The sequence below is a fragment of the Lycorma delicatula genome, chromosome 1 (genome assembly GCF_047948215.1).
Source record: "Lycorma delicatula isolate Av1 chromosome 1, ASM4794821v1, whole genome shotgun sequence".
NCBI classification, from domain to species: domain Eukaryota; kingdom Metazoa; phylum Arthropoda; class Insecta; order Hemiptera; family Fulgoridae; genus Lycorma; species Lycorma delicatula.
In genome coordinates, this window is record NC_134455.1 from 119,106,267 (window position 1) to 119,122,948 (window position 16,682).

General features: G+C 31.3%; 1 protein-coding gene across 3 annotated transcripts in view; it reads right to left on the reverse strand.

Moving 5' to 3' along the window:
- Positions 1–2,698: 2,698 nt before the first annotated feature.
- LOC142321753 (uncharacterized) overlaps positions 2,699–16,682 on the reverse strand; it is a 57,221-nt gene continuing 43,237 nt past the window's right edge. For 2 of the 3 annotated variants that reach the window (XM_075360108.1, XM_075360117.1), the window contains exons 7-8: positions 9,669–9,950; positions 2,699–4,099 (exon numbers count right to left, since the gene is read on the reverse strand). In XM_075360108.1, the coding sequence (XP_075216223.1) occupies positions 3,245–4,099; positions 9,669–9,950 (1,137 nt within the window). In that variant the 3' untranslated portion in view covers positions 2,699–3,244. The remainder of the gene's footprint in view (positions 4,100–9,668; positions 9,951–16,682) is intronic. The other variant, XM_075360126.1, reaches the window with a different exon arrangement.

Genomic DNA, 16,682 nt, shown 5'->3' on the forward strand with positions numbered 1-16,682 from the left:
GCCGACTGTGATAAGGAACTCAAGCTAAACGAAAGATCTCATTTACTGAATGTCGGATATGCAATTAGAGAACGGCATTTTGGTGGATGAAAGTTTTTTCATCTTGAAGATCTCTTTTTTCCTGTTTAGCCTCCGGTAACTACCGTTTAGATAATTTTTCTGAGGATGATATGTATGAGTGTAAATGAAGTGTACATTCTCAGTTCGACCATTCCTGAGATGTGTGGTTAATTGAAACCCAACCACCAAAGAACACCGGTATCCACGATTTAGTATTCAAATCCGTGTAAAAATAACTGGCTTTACTAGGACTTGAACGCTGTAACTCTCGACTTTCCAAATCATCATCTTGAAGACCTAGACGACGCTTGCAACACGATCAAATGGCCGAGGGGAAGGGTTGAAATCAGCGAAAAAGTACAAGGTTATCTGGTAAAGCAAAGCAGATAACTAGGCTAAATATTGCGTTTTTTTTCGTCCCTGTGTCTTCCACGAAACCGAGCTACGCCCACGAATTTGGAAAAAGTTTCATAAGATAGTCTTCGTTGTATTTGAATATTATGTCGTACAGTATAGCGTTACATGTAAAGTTTTTAAGAAGGCATGAATCTTCTTGCTAACCGATACATTCTTATGCGATGGGGGCGTGCCGACAAAATTAAAAATAAACTTCCCTGTTGTGAAGTTGTTTGGTTGGTTGCCCACAGCTAAGACTTCCGTTGTTTGGGAATGCAAGGGAAGCAGGTGTAAAATTCATACATTGGTGACTACATTCATTTTATGAAGCATCTTCTATGTCCTGATTTCCTTCACTCTTGGAAATAAGATGATGTCATGCAGTTTTTTTATCAAAAACTGGTTGATCTTCAATGCTGTGTGGAGGCAGGCTAGTTGTCATGATGAAGCAGCTAGTCCCCTGATCGCCACAATTCAGGTTGTTTTTTCTCACTACCTTACAGAATTGCAGATAATAGTGTTGGTTCACTGTAGTACCCTGAGGTACAAATTCAACGTGAAGTCATGGATTTCATAATTGATTTCACTTGCAATACCTGTTTTGGTCTGGCTGATGAAGTTCTCTTCCACTGGCTGGACTGTTATTTTGTTTCAGAGTCACAACCATAAAAAGTCCAGGTCAGTTTGTGCCTGTTCTTTCAATTCCTGGCACACTCTCAGGACATCAGAAAGCAGTTGTGGAACAAACTTTGCTACACCACATCTCTTGTTCAAATTTTAGGATTCTTTGGCATGAACTCCAAAAAATTCCAATTATTTCCTCAAATTTGTCAATTGTTCTGCAATGTTCAAATATGATGGCATAATGCAGTTTCTGAACATTTTAGTCTGTTCTGGACATTGCAACCCAAACGGGTTCTTCCTCAAGTGACAATGAGCCACTTCAGAACTGGGAAATCAATCGTAAATTTTTAAAGCTTTCTGAAATATCAAAACTGTTTCTGCACTGAAGCAGTCCATCACCACTGCATTGCTACACTTACATGTAAAGTTTTCTTCAACAAATAATACATACTTCCGAATTAAAAATAACAATTATTTAAAAAAAAACAATTTTGTAACATCAAAATAACTTTTTTTAAAAAAAAACAATGTTCTGCATGGCTATCTTTGTTCATGCATAGAGGTAGTCAAAGTACGTCATTTTGTTACTGAGAGAATATACTTCTATTTTGCCAATAATTGTAAAATTATGTTTTTTTAAAAAACAAAGAAAAATGAAAACTAATGGGGGCATGGTCTACTCAATTTTTAGAAGATATATTTTCTATTGAGGATGTACTGTTAACACAAAAATGCTGTTAGTATTTCAACAAGATGTATCACACTAGGCCACAACAATGCAATAGTAAGAGCTAACCAAATTACATTGCCACTACAGGTTTTTTATCAGCAGCAATATCACTAATTTCCTTCATTATAAAATACAATAAAGAAATTCTATTTTGTCTTACTTTTTAATTACATATAGAAATAATACTTGGTATTCTTACTTCATCTGTGCAAATTGCATGCATACACAAGTGTAGTTGTATTGCAAAACATTCAAACAGGAGAGGTGAAATCACTCACTTGAGTTGAGATTTTAAGAAAAAACTTATTAAAACATAATATAAGTTGATTTGAAAACAAATTGCATTTACCTTTACAATTATTTTACTCTTCTTATAAGGTGATATTAAACTTTTATTTTTACTAATTTTTTAAGATATTGTCATGGTGGGAAATGAAAATAGGTAGTACTTTTTGAAATTGTTTAGCTTTAATTTCCTTCCAGTTTCATAGCCGTAGAAGGAATTTTTGTTAAGTCATAGAATTACTTATTAATTTTGGTAGAATTTTTATTTTTTAAAGTATTTTATTTAACTTATTTCATTTAGTCTATAACAAAAAATAAAGTTTGTTACCCAGTTTTCGTATCACGTAAAAAGGTTTGTTAGCAAAACTTTTTCAGTATGTCTTACTAGTTAGAGAATTATTGTCTAAAATATTATAACAAAGTTTTTTTGGGCTCCTTTTACTTCTTTAAATTATTAACTTGCTTCAAAAAGTTTGTGATATCTTTGTAAAATATAATCATTTTCATTAACTTTTTAACATCAAAATAATATAACACTAATACATAATAGACTACCAAACAAGCACAATTTTTTCGGGGAAAATATTAATAATTATGATAAAGTCTAATGAAATCTGTTTATTAATGATAACAGTAACTGCACTAAATAAAATTGAACATTGTTATTTCACTACATTAAAATGTCACAAATAAAAGTTAAACATGTCACCAATTGATAAGCAAACAAATTTTAAGTAATATTTGTTCATTAAGTTAAACCAGATTTAATTTATATTCTGTTAACTTTCTGATTACACATTTTTTTAGTAAATTCTTCTGATTATCTTTATAAATTTTTTCTCATTTTGGTAAGAAAAAAAATTCTTAAATCTATTAGGATTAAAAAAACAGACATTCTTTTGATTTTCACTATATATACAGAAGATTATTTATGAGGATTTCTCAACTCAAATTCTTCATCTATTGACTGTTTAACTGAGTTCTGCTTTCCAAATTTTGGATAGAAGATGGCACAGAGACTTTCAACACTTGAACTGCAAGATGTTGGTAGACTGTTTGATGATTTTTTGTTTTGTACTGCACTAAAACTTAGAGGATTAAATGAGTCCATTGTTGAACTTTTACTACCAGGTCTGTTAGACTGATGATCTAAACTCTGGCTTCTGAAATTTCTGTCATGAAATCTTTGAGAATGTTTAATTTTTTTATTGTGTGAGCTACTACCACTTTTTCTGAATATCTTGATAATTGACTTTTATTAGGATTTTTGATTACATCACTTAAGCTTTTTGATCTTGGTTTATAATTAGGTCCATACCACAGCGATTCTAAAGAACTATAAGGTGATCCTTTGCAACCTCGTTGCCATTTAGAAGCAGCATTTTCTGACAGTGTTAATGAAAAATCTGCAACTGTGTGACTACAGCTAGTACTTTGGGATTTCTTGGCATTATTGCTTTGGGTTCTTTTTTTTCCATCTCTGTTTAAATTATAATTGGTACTACCTCTCCAGGATCTTCTTTCTTGGCTAGTGTTTTGGGTTCTTTCTTCATCTCTGTTTAAATCATTATTGCTACTAGCTCTCCAGAATCTTCTTTCTTTGCTAGTGTTTTGTGTTTTGCCTTCAACTTTGTTACTTTTACTCCTATTCCTATTACAAAACTGCAAATTTGGATTTCGTGCTGACTTATTAGCTTCAGAAATTTTATTTTTGTTTTTCCATCCTTTGTTCACAGTTTTCTTCCTTCTTGATTTATTTTTGTTTTTTTTCAATCCTTCAGTTAATGCCCTTGACTCATCTAATATTTTATATCTCAAAAAGGAGTAATATGTTTTATGAGAATCTGGGCACAATTTTCGTAACTGAATACCAATGTTAATTAAACTCTCTTTCTCAAGTTCTGTTTCATACTTTTTTTGGGCAATTTTTAGTTTTATGTCATCTAACATAACTTCACACATGTCACAAGGAAAATTCATTCTGAGAGTAATTGACTTATGAGTCTGTAAACAAAAAAACAAATAAAAATAAAATGCACAATTCTGTTCTGCCTTTGTTGGAAAGGAACAGAGGTAGGCTGTTACTATTTTATTAACTCAAAATTCCTAGAACAATTTTCAAAACAATAAAATTTGTCTTTTTTCAATTATTAATAATAATACACACAAAAATAATTATAGGTAGTCTAAAAAGTATTGAGCCTTTTGCGCACAATATAGCGTTAGCATATTATGGCAAAAATCAAGGAAGGCTGGCATGTAAGTAGTCATGACATTGCCAATGACCTAAACATCTATTAGCAAACAGCATTTAACCATTTTGGGAAAGCTGAATACAAAAAGAAGTTCAACATTTGGGTGCCACATGATCTAAATCAGAAAAATTTATTGATCGAATTTCTTTCTGGAAATCTCTAACTGAAATGTAATGAAATCAAGCCATTTCTGAAGCGATTGATTGAGAGTGATGAAAAGTAGATAACCTATGATCAACAATCTGTGAAAAAGGTTGTGGTTAAGGCGATTAAAAGCTCTAGGATCTGTGGCAAAACCCATACTAATGCCCAGGAAGGTTACGCTATGTGTTTGGTGGGATTGGAAAGACATTGTGCATCACAAGCTGCTGTTGCTAGGCAGAATGATAAACTCAGACCTACGATGTTGATGATTAGTGACTGCACCTAGCAATTTAAAATAAACAGCCTGAACTGGTCAACAGAAAGGGTGTTGTGTGTTGCGCTGATAATGCCAGATTGCATACATCTTTAATGACCAGTTAGATTGAGAGAATATGACTGGGAGGTTTTAATCCATCCACCAAATAGCCCAAACCTGGCATCGTCAGACCATCATTTGTTTCGGTCTTTGTAGAACTCCTAGAATGGTGTTAAGTTAGTTTCAAAAGAGGCCTGTGAAAACCATGTGCCAACATCTTTTGAACGGAAACTGCAGTAGTTCTCTACAGCGACGAGTTTATGGTGTGCTAGAAAAAAAAATGGCAGCAATTGAAAAAAATGGTGCACATGTGGTCTCATAATGTTATTTTCCAATAACCATGTATATATGTGTTTTCAATTTTGACCTCCAAACTCTCAATATGTTTTAGACAACCTAAACACAGAAAACACATAATATAACCTTATTTTAATAAAATAAGACTGAAGATGATCTAAGAATAAAAAACTGTCTCTCAATTGGAAACTTCTGTTCAAATAATAGTCTTTGATGATTCATTTATTAAAATTAACCGATAAAATATACTTGATGTTATGTTTAAATCATTAACAAAACAATACTATGCATGAAAACTATTTTTTAAACATAAACAAATAAAAGTTTTATACAAAAAAAAAACTTTACTGGTTTTGATGATAAAATAACAACATTTTTTAAAAATGATTTATTCTAGAAGGATGATAGAATGGTACAAAAATTAAACAATTTCCTGTCTGTAGTTAACAGATCAAAATCTATTAGTAACATTTAAATATGCTTATATGGTTGTCTACGGGCCATCCTTGAAATCAAAAAATTCACTTCTATATTGTAAGATGTAACATTAGATACATGCAGACTATCACTTCATAAACTAATAAACATCTACACATATGTCCTTCTTTAAAAAAAAAACTTCATTAAATATCCCAAACATTACAGGATTATAATTAAATTTTTTTTTTACAAAATATAAGGAATCAGTTTTTTTAAATTTACTAAAGTGAGATACGTAAACCCCCATTATTCATCCACATAATTTTTATAAAACTTAGTGTGATAGTAATCTAAAAATTCATACAACAGAGTATTTTATATGAAAAAAAATTTTTGTTTTATACAATAATGAATTTATGGTATATGCGTAGTAATAACCTCAGAGCCTCAAAGAACAGCTGTTTAAATAAATAATACAAATTTCATAACTTCTACTATTGTCTACTTGCTATGAATGATAAACTTTCCTTCCTATTTTTGACATCTCATTTACTACCTGTTAAAGAAGAACACATTCTATCAAGCACATGTTGAATAGTTTGCACATGGATAGGTAACACTAATCTATTATGTTACAGACATTCATAAAAGGTTTTATATTTAATTTATATAATACCTAAGGTTTTAGAATCCCTTCTAAAACAGGGAATGTGAAAGGCACTGTTTTCTCTGCTGACAATTTAAAATTTTAAACCTGATTTAAGGTTTTATACATTTGTATTTTCTACACTTATTTACTATAACAATTTGATGAACAATGTATCCTTTCAAGAATTTGTTGCATACATGCGAGAGGATAAGAGTAGTAAAATAAAAATTCCTTTGTACAACTGTGTGCAATTTTATTTTAAGCTGGGAGATCAGTTTTGTTTTCCTTTTAGGAAAATTTTAGTACGCTTAGGGTTATAGTTCATTTTCACTATATTTTGAACTTTATATAAATTTATAAGGATTGGTTTCATGGCTGTATTAAATTTTCAGAAAATCTTTTTGCCAGATAGTTAAATAGGTCTTTTATGTATTTACTAGAAGTAGTAATCAATTATTTCTACTTTCTTTATTCATGATGGTTTGACAATGAAGGTTATTTAAAGCTTACAATTTTTGAAACAAAAAACTGAACCAATTTTATAAGAAAATACTTTTAATAACTTCAAAATGTTTTCAATCTTTTCTGTGACTATCTTCAGTGATCAGTGCTGCTTCCACTCTGGTGTTAGTTGATGTTATGTTATTGATAATGGTTAGTTTAATGAGGCAGGTATGTATATACCGAGAGGAACTTAAAACCGAACTGCTACAAACTAAACAAACTTGTGACAGGTAACATTTTATGAATGAAAATGTAAATTAACTTATATTCTGTATTTATATTAGCAAAGTTTACATATTTACCATACTTTTATAAAAGATGCTCAAAGTCAGCCCTGTATCAATGTACATTTGTGCTTCACGATTGTATTGAGTGCATCAGATGCAAAACATTGTCAATCTCTTGTTGTCAATTTCTTCTTGAATATTCACCTTCAGTTCATCAATAGTGTGGGGGTTTGATTCACAAACTCTATCCTTAAAATATATTAGATATATAATATGTTCTGCAAAACCTGCTTAATGCATGCTAAAGAATAATGCATTTGATGTGCAACACATTTCTCATTCTTGTTGGAAGAAGCCATACTGCAGTCAATTAGCATAGAATTCTTTGAAAATTGTACGGTACACTTCTGTATTGAAAGTTTAGTCAAAAATATTGGCTCCGCTAAACTACTACCAAAACCACACCATTCATAGATTTCTCATTGTGAAGAGAACATTCAAACACATCTGGTGAGGATTTTTAGATATCCAGAACACGATGTTTAGAAATTAACATGCTGGAATAAATGAAACCATGCCTTGTCTGACATGAAATTCAGCATTTATGTGTCTATCTGCAATGTTTTTAGACGCATACGTAACATGTTGTACAGTTATGTCATGATATCAAGTTTTAAATTTAAATCATGAAAACAATCTATCAGCAAGATTGGCAGTTTACGCAGTTTTGTGGCGATAACTTACATATAGACTTTTTCAGATAGACAGAAATTCCTGGAATATCAACTTTGGCCCCTGTAATCCTAATGGAAGGTTGCCTATTTTGTTTTGAATTTGAAACAACCATGTTTTAACCAAATTGTGTATGCTACTCTTTGCTGGGGGATATGGCATTCGGAAATTTTTTCTGGGAATATCTTTATGTGTTTCTTGAAAGGATCCAAAATGCACATAAGTTTCTACTTTCTAGTTTCTAATAAGTTTCAACCTTTTCTTCAATCAAATAAGGAATTTAAAAAATACAACTGCCAACAACAAAAAAGTATACTGTATTGAAGCATAAACAATTTGTTAACTGACAACAACAGATGAGAGTAGTAACATACAGGACCAGTAGCAGAAGCAGCAATGTTAAAAATGATGCTTAAAACTGTAGTTTGAGTTGAGTAAATTTGGCTATAAGTTTCTAACCCTACATTTAAAATCTGGTCAAAAATTGTCTTATATTTAAAACATCTCTTAATGTGTATATTATTACTGAATGTTTATATATTTCATGATGTTGAAGTTATTAAGATGTGGACCTTTCTTGTGTGTGTAAAAATAAGGTTACTGGAATTAAAAAAATGCTAGAAATAGAGGAACCTTTGGGAGGGGTAAAACTATTGTGTTACTATCTTAGGGGATAGAATGACACCGATTTGTTATCATTTTTGAGCTCCGTGAGCTCAATTCTGTTGATAACACAATGCAAGATGACTATCAGTCATCTTCCATTTTGGCATCTGTATTACTACTACCTTTTCATCTAACTGTTATAAAAAGCCTTGATAGTGAAACGGTTTACTGTTTTACCTTGAGGCAAGAATTAAAAATAAAAAAAACAGAGAGCATCACTTTGACACTGGATTGAGACTGATGTGCTTTCTTGGGGTGTGGAGATACTTTGCCAATCCGTTGTGATGACTGAACTTTTGTCTCGTATGTTGTAGTCGTAAACCCAACTTACGTCTCCCATTATGATCCTTTGCATGAATGTTTCATTGTCATTGGTTTGTTAAAGAAGTTGCTGACAACCGTCCACTCAATGTTCTTTCAGTTGTTTGGTCATCAAATGAGGAACAAATTTTGCTGCAACTCGATGCATGTTTAATTTTTCAATCAAAATCATAACATGATACAACTGAGATGCTAATCTCTGCAAGTTCTCTGACAATCAATTGGTGATTTGCATGCACTAGACCAATGATTATCTGAATGTGGGTATCATCATCAGTTGAAGTCGAAGGCTTTCCTGGCTGACGATCATCTTCAATTGACTGACAACCACTTTTAAATTGTAAAAACATTTGTAACATTACCTACAACTCAGAGCAACATCTCCGTAAGCTTGTTTCAAAAGTTGTAATGTTTTTGTGAAAGTTTATCACAGTTAAAAATTCCAGCAAAATTCTACATTGAATTCTATAGTTATTCCAATAAAATTTTACATTGTATTGTTGCTCCTGAAAATCGCACATTACAAAAATCACTTAATCATGTTACACTCAAACAGCAATAACATGAAAACAGAACGAGATATCAAGGATCTAAGAAAAAGTGGTTACAGAGGAGGCTATGTGAAACACAATGCTGCCAACCACACATCACTAAATATATATCTCCATTGGGAGGTAATAAAAACTATTCAGTTATTTATGGAACAGACCTCGTATATCTTGTGAAACAAAGAGTAACAAACAAGTAACAAATATAACAGATCTATTCAAAAAATAACCAATCTTTTTTCACTGGTTCTTATAGAGATAGTTGGAATGTGTAGTTGGTTGAAAAACATTAATTGTACAATACCATAAATAATCAGTAAATTTTTTTTAGAAAAAAGTTTTGCTAACTTTTGAACAGACTTTGTAGGCTTGTAACAGATAAAAGGCATCACATTTCTCTAGAGAAGAAAATGGTAAATAATGCAATTATCACGGTTAATAAATAAATATACATGTTAATATCCACCGTAGTAATGATATTAAAAAATAATTACCCTTAAAGATGAATGATTTGGATCAGAAGCAGAGATTTTTTTAACATTTTTCCAAGCTTCTGGTATATTATTTCTGTGAAACAAATAATAAGATGCAATTTGAGATAGTGCCTGATAGTATCTATCTTTCTCTAAAAATGTCTTAGCAGCCTTTTCAAGATCCGGAACTGGATTATATTCTTTTGGATTTTTACTAAAATTGAGCCTAATTAAATCCATTGCAGCTCCAAACACTCCCAGATCAGTAGCAATAGAGTAGTATTTTGATGCATCATCTGGTTTCTAAAAAACACAAATTATAAATAAAGCTCTTCTGAAGAATGATGATTTTGTCATAAAGGAATATTTATAAATCAATAGTTCAAAAAATTCATTCATTGAACAAATCTTATTTAACTTAACAAAAGTAAGACTTTCAATGTGCTAATCAGGAAGAGTAACTAATATTAATCATGGTAAAAATATAAAGGAAGCTGTTGAATTAGCTGTGCTAGGAACTGCATTTGAATTTTTAATGATTAAAATTTAGGTTTTCGTAGAAGTTTTTGTATGAGCTTGGGTGCAATTGTGAGTGAAGTAGGAATTTACAGATTAATTAATTTAATTCAGAATTCTGATTCAAGATTAAGATTTATAAATATTTATTCCATTTTAAGTACATCTATATTTACTATTAGTTTTATTTACCCCCTTTAATTATAAAAAAGATAATCTTTCTAAACAAAATTCTAAAAATCTTTACAATGATTGACGATTTATTTTCTAAATGTTATAAATTCATGTAGCTGATAATTTCCATGTAATCTATCTTTAAATTTATTATTGATAAATATGATTAATTATTTTATTACTGAGGTTTAATATTGATAAGATGCTGAAAGTTATATATCTTACTATAACTGAATGCACATTTTTACTATAGATTTGTTTGTTTTTGCTACTAACTTTTTCACTTCAGATGTTTTACATTTGTTGTTTAGTAAGGACTATTAATTTTTGCAAATTTATCTATATATATTGCAAATGTATTAATAATCTATATTTATTTTTAACATTAACATCAACATTACATAACATTTATACAATTTACATTTTCTAATTTATTCTTAGTTTTTACTCTACATTCATTTCCTACATTATTTCCTGTTTATTTCTTTATTTTTGAATCCATTCTTTAGCATTTCTATCTTTCCTTCTGATACATGATATCATTCTTATTATATTCCTAATGGTTACTTGCATTTTATTAACCAAATCACTATTTATAATCTATGTTTTAATCCTGTATACCATTCTAGATGTATCATAATATTCAATTTTTTTTTAAGTTCCATCTCTACAATTGCTTTAAAAAAAATGAAAGACGTATCTCAAAAATAAGATGGTAGGTTGAAAAAAAGAAAAAGAATAAAAATTTAATTATGTATTATTTATTTGTCTATTTATATTTTTAATCTGTTTACTTTATTTTTCTACATCAACCTCAGTATTTTTCTAAGATTTAAAAAGAAGCTTTTGAACATACTTTCATATTATATATCAACTGCGGTTTTAACCAGTTTAATCCATTCCTGTCTGAATTTTACAACAACAAAACATAACCCACCTGACTGAATTAATTTCTACGTTTGACATGCAAAGAAAGCATAAGACGTTGTTTACTTACCAGAACTATTAAATCCATATATCACCAATCATTATTCATTGTTCACATGCACTATATACTGAATTTTGTTATTTACACTATATACATTCAGTATTTACAGACTGCTAAAAAAAATAATTAGTACTTTGATGTAGTATGGTACAGCTCAAAATAATTAACACCATAATGTGATCTTTTTTTGTTTGCTGTACAGACTTTACAGCTTCTAGCATTTCTTGCTTTAGAAGTTGTAAGAATTTTTTCAATAAAATGACCCAAACGTTTTGCTTGAGGGTGTGTTGGTGTGTTTCCAAAAGCAGAGGCCTACCTATTACATTATAGTTATCAGGAATCATCACATTTTATATTATTTATTATTAATTTTATTTTTTAACATTCTATTAATTCAGAAATAGTTTTTGTTTTTCCAGTTTTCAGTTTGTGAATAACACTGGAATTATATAATTACAACTAAGAGAAAAAAAAAAAAATTTTTTTATATCCCTTACTATATCGTCTCATTACTGGAAAGCTATTCGAATTTTCATCCTCTTCAGCAAACCCACACGTAAATTGATTATAATCATTAATCACATTTAGCTTAAAAATTTCAACCCTCTTTGAGCGGTTATTTCAACATAATCGGGAGAAGAGTGCAGAGTTGAAATCATAAATACTGACTTCCGATTTTGCAACTTCAAACTTAGTATATTGTTACAAGATCTAAACGTAAATTCCCCATTACCTAATCTCGTAAAATATAATTCTCTTGAAACAAATTTTCTGTTTTTTCTGACTGTCCCTACAGCATAGGTTATGATCTAACAAGGTTCTGTACAACAAAGGAGAGCTGTATCAATTGTCCATGAATATCACTCTTCCCTCACCCAACAAACTTGAACTAAGATGACCTGTTCACTGTCTACTAAATTTACATTCCCTCCTGCATTTCTGTTCTTCTTTCCTACATATACTTTGAAATTGTAACAATAACTAAAGAATCACAAAGTTTATAAATTTTTATGCCAAAATGTGCTGGTTTACTGGGATTGAACTGGACAAAGGGAAGCTGACCACAAAATGTCATACAGCTTTCATCAATATAAATTGAAGTTTGTGGAATAAATAATCAATTACTGTCTGAATTTTTCGCATTCAATTATCTTCAGTATTTATTGATGAGAAATTAAAAATACCTTGAAATAAGTTTAAACCTATCATTTGGCATAGTTTCACTAAAAATAGGGGAACAAATTACTATTGTTTTTGTCCAGTAGTTGTTCAAATTAAATCTATTGTGCTGTGACATTAGAATGCACAAAGAAATAGCTCATCCACACTGACATTTTTCCAAGCACCATCATTCAGTTTACTAGCAGCATAAACATTGGTTTCATGTGCTACCATCTCCCAAAAATCATCAGACAAAAAAGTAAAAAAAAAAACATCTAATTCTGTAAAACTATTCTACTAATTATATTATTCAAACTTTAATTACCAGGAAATGGTACATCTTCAGTAAATGGCAAATTTGTACGATCCATTACCAGTAAGTAATTTTACGATCACCATGTTGAACAGGTTTGTCATCTGAAGATTTACTTTCAATAGTTACAGATTTTTCTGATTCATCTAATAATTCAGCACTTTCATTTATTTCTTTATCAGATTCGCTATTATACACAATACAAGGCAAGTTTTTAAAGTACCGTTTTGAAATTAAAAAAAAAACAAGTACACTATTCTTTACATTTTATTTTTACGTGAAAGCCTGTAATTTAATCTACCTTTATACATAATTACCACCTATATTAAGGCACTTGTGATATTGTGCACACAACTTTTGAACATCGTCGTCATAGAAGTCTGCTGCCTGACTTTACCCAATGCAACATGATCGCTTTGACACCATCATCGTTGATAATTTAAGCGTTCAGTCACAATTTCATAGACAACACTTCTTGAAACTTCAGGAAACTCTTCAGATAGCAAAGAAATCTTAAAGTGTCTGTTCTCTCTCACTTTTTTGTCAACTTTCTCCACCAAATCTTCAGTAATGACAGGTCATCCATTCTGTTTCTCAACATGAACATTCTGGAAGCCATCTTTAAAAGCTCTAACTCATTTTTGTAACATTCCATCACTCATAATGTTTTCTCGATACACTTCATTGATCTGACGATGAATTTCAGCTGCTTTCACGCTTTTAACACTAAGAAAATGAATTTCACCACGTATTTCACAGTCGACAGGATTCTTGATCAATGGAGGCATTTTAAATACTCAGAAACAAATGTAAACAGTCGAATATTTTTGTAATGGCATTTGTGGCTTGCCAACAGATGTCAGTACACAGTGCGCATGTGTGGAATGCCGACTGCAGCATAGCAGCGGCGGAATTTCAGAACGGTACTTACTTTAAAAAAAAAACTTGCCTTGTATTATGAATAAATTCCTCTGAATTATCACTGTTTCCACTACCAGCAACTGAATGTGAACACGACGCCATTGTAAACAAACATACATAACCTACAAGCTGCACCAGTAAGAAACTCACATGTAGAATAAGAAATGCACAGCTACTGTAATTTTATGAACGTGGAGAACACATGAATTACACAGAGCATAGAATATAAAACATCATAGAAAGATACGACTAATGAAATCTGTTGGTAAAATTGAAAAACAATTAAATCAGGCAACATGCGTCATCTGATATCAGTCTAGTATTTGACTGCAACGTGCACTGCATGTCATTTGATAGGAAGGGTTAATATTGCTGTTTTCAAATTGACAGTGTTTTTGAACAATCGATAACCAAGCCCTTTTTTAAAATGAAGTAATTTCCATAGTCACCCTGTTTTAGCTCTCTTCTTACCACAAATTCAGTAATCAATTTAGAGTAAAATTATGTAATATCCTTACATATGTTTCTTATTTTTTTGCTATTCAATGTTTTAATCATGTATGCTGTCTAAAGTTTAATCATAGTCTAGGTAAACAATACTAAGGGGAAATTATATTTGAAATTCTATTAATATAAAGCACCTAGTACAGAATATTGAGATAAGACATATAATTTTATCATGAAAGTACTTTCTTTGGACCTGTATTCTCAATTATGATTGGAATATTTACATTAAACTGCTTATTAAAAATGCTAAAATAAGTAGTTTCATGATAAAATTAAGGTGTCTTATCTCAATATTCCATACTGGGTGGTTTATACCAATAGAAGTGAAAATATTGTAATGGAGCCAGTATATGTTTCTTCCAGAAAGAGAGAGAAAATAAAGAAGTAATCGATAGGGATTCTTTCTAAAAAAGGACAGAAAAGTGTAGAAGGTGCAGACAATAAAAATTATTACGCTTGAACAATCAAACGCATGGGTCAGGTACTAGTTTTGCAGGCCAAGAGTATACATACAGCCAGAGACCAGCAGAGAGACAGTTAGTAGTTTTTCAAGTTTGAGTTCAGTCCAGAGTGTGATAACTAAATGTTTCATAACAATGAGTGAAGAATGTGTCATGAGTATTCCATTTTGGACAGTGGTTGAAAACAAGAAGCTGTTTGGTGAGTTATTTGTTAACAGGGTTCCATTTATTCATAAAGTGTGTAGGGTAATTCTTTTGTAAACAGTAAAATTAAATAATGCTTGCAAGAAGCTAATTGTATAAATTAAAAATTTTTCTACTGTTAACTTATTGTGAATTCAATATTAGTTTTATTAGTCATTAAAAAGTTTTTAGTAAATCTTAGTGTATTTTAGTATTTATAATCTGTTATTAAATCGATTTATTTTTAATTTGAATTACTATTATCTATTATTTTTACGTATTTGAGAGTAATAAATTGTATTTATAGGGAATCTTTTATGTACGTAATCTCTCAATATCATTGTTGATTGCAAACACATGACACTGGTGTAAGAAGTGGGATGAATGAATGAGCACCTACAAACATTAATTCAGACACTAGTGCTGCATTAGAGGTTGAAGACCAGAGATGACTACGGCAATACAAATAAGGTATATGAATGCAATCGTATGGGAGACGCCCAACCAATCTCAACCACCATGGAGACAACTTCTTAGCAAAACAAAATGAAGTCAACAAGATGGTGAAGGATATGACAGATAGAGGAATCAAAATTTGTAACAGTTCTCCTGTTGTTCAAGTCAAGAAGTATGGTGAACTGCAATTCTGCGTGGATTATGGAAGACTGAATGATGTTACGAAGAAGGACTGCTTCCTCTATCATGAATTGATGATAATCTAGATATGCATCAAGGTGCAAGGTGGTACTCTATGCTAGATTTGAAGAGTGGATACTGGCAAGTTGCTGTGCACTTAGATGATGATCACTGATTTCATATTTTCAGAGATCAGTGACTGAAGCCTGGAATACAAAAGTCATTGAGCACAATGGAATTCTCTGGTAAGTAAAGGATGGCGTTTTCTACAAGGAATGGGAGTTCGTAGATGGAAAACAGTTCATTCTAAAACTTGTACTCCCAAACAGTACACTTAGGCATCAATAAATGTTGGACAAGGTGTGAAAACACTATTGCTGGCTTCATTTGCGAGAAGGCACTGAGAATTGGTGTAAGCTTTGTGACAAAAGTGCAGCTAGTCGAAGACCTAGACTGCGGAGTTGAGTCCACATGCAATAGTACAGTGTAGCAGCATCATTCAGATACATTGCTATTGATATTTCTGAATCTTCCCTGGTCAGGCTGGAGGAAATGAGTATTTGCTAGTGACCATGGATTACTTCACTAAATGGCCAGAAAGCTTGGTTTATCAAACCACCATGAACAGCAGATGCTCTGGTGAATGAATTCTTCTGTCATTTTGGGGTACTGAGAAGAATACAGTGACCAAGAGTAGAACTTTGAATCTCGTCTTTTGTAAGAGGTTTTTGAGCATTTTGGTATATGAAAAATGATAACTATATTGCTTCAGCTGCAGTTAGATGGCACAGTAGACACTACATCAAAACTAAACCTAAGAAAGGTCATTTCAGTTAATCGGCGTGATTAGGACAAGAGACTATCTCTTTTTATAAAGGCTTACACAACATGAAGCCACCGGCATTACACGTGCCAAAATAACCTTCGGAAGAGAGTTGAAGTTACTATGTGACTTCCTTTTCAGTCCACCAACTGGGAAACAGCAACCTTCAATACAGTACACAGTAGAAATGGTAAGTCATCTCACAAAGTACATCATTATGCTTGATAACATATAAAGTGGCCAGCGACTGCATGAAAGCAAGATATGACTATCAGGCAAATTTGTTGAGGTTTCAAGAAGGAGATAGAGTCTGGCTCTCGTGACAGTATAATTTAACAGTACAGAGAAGTAA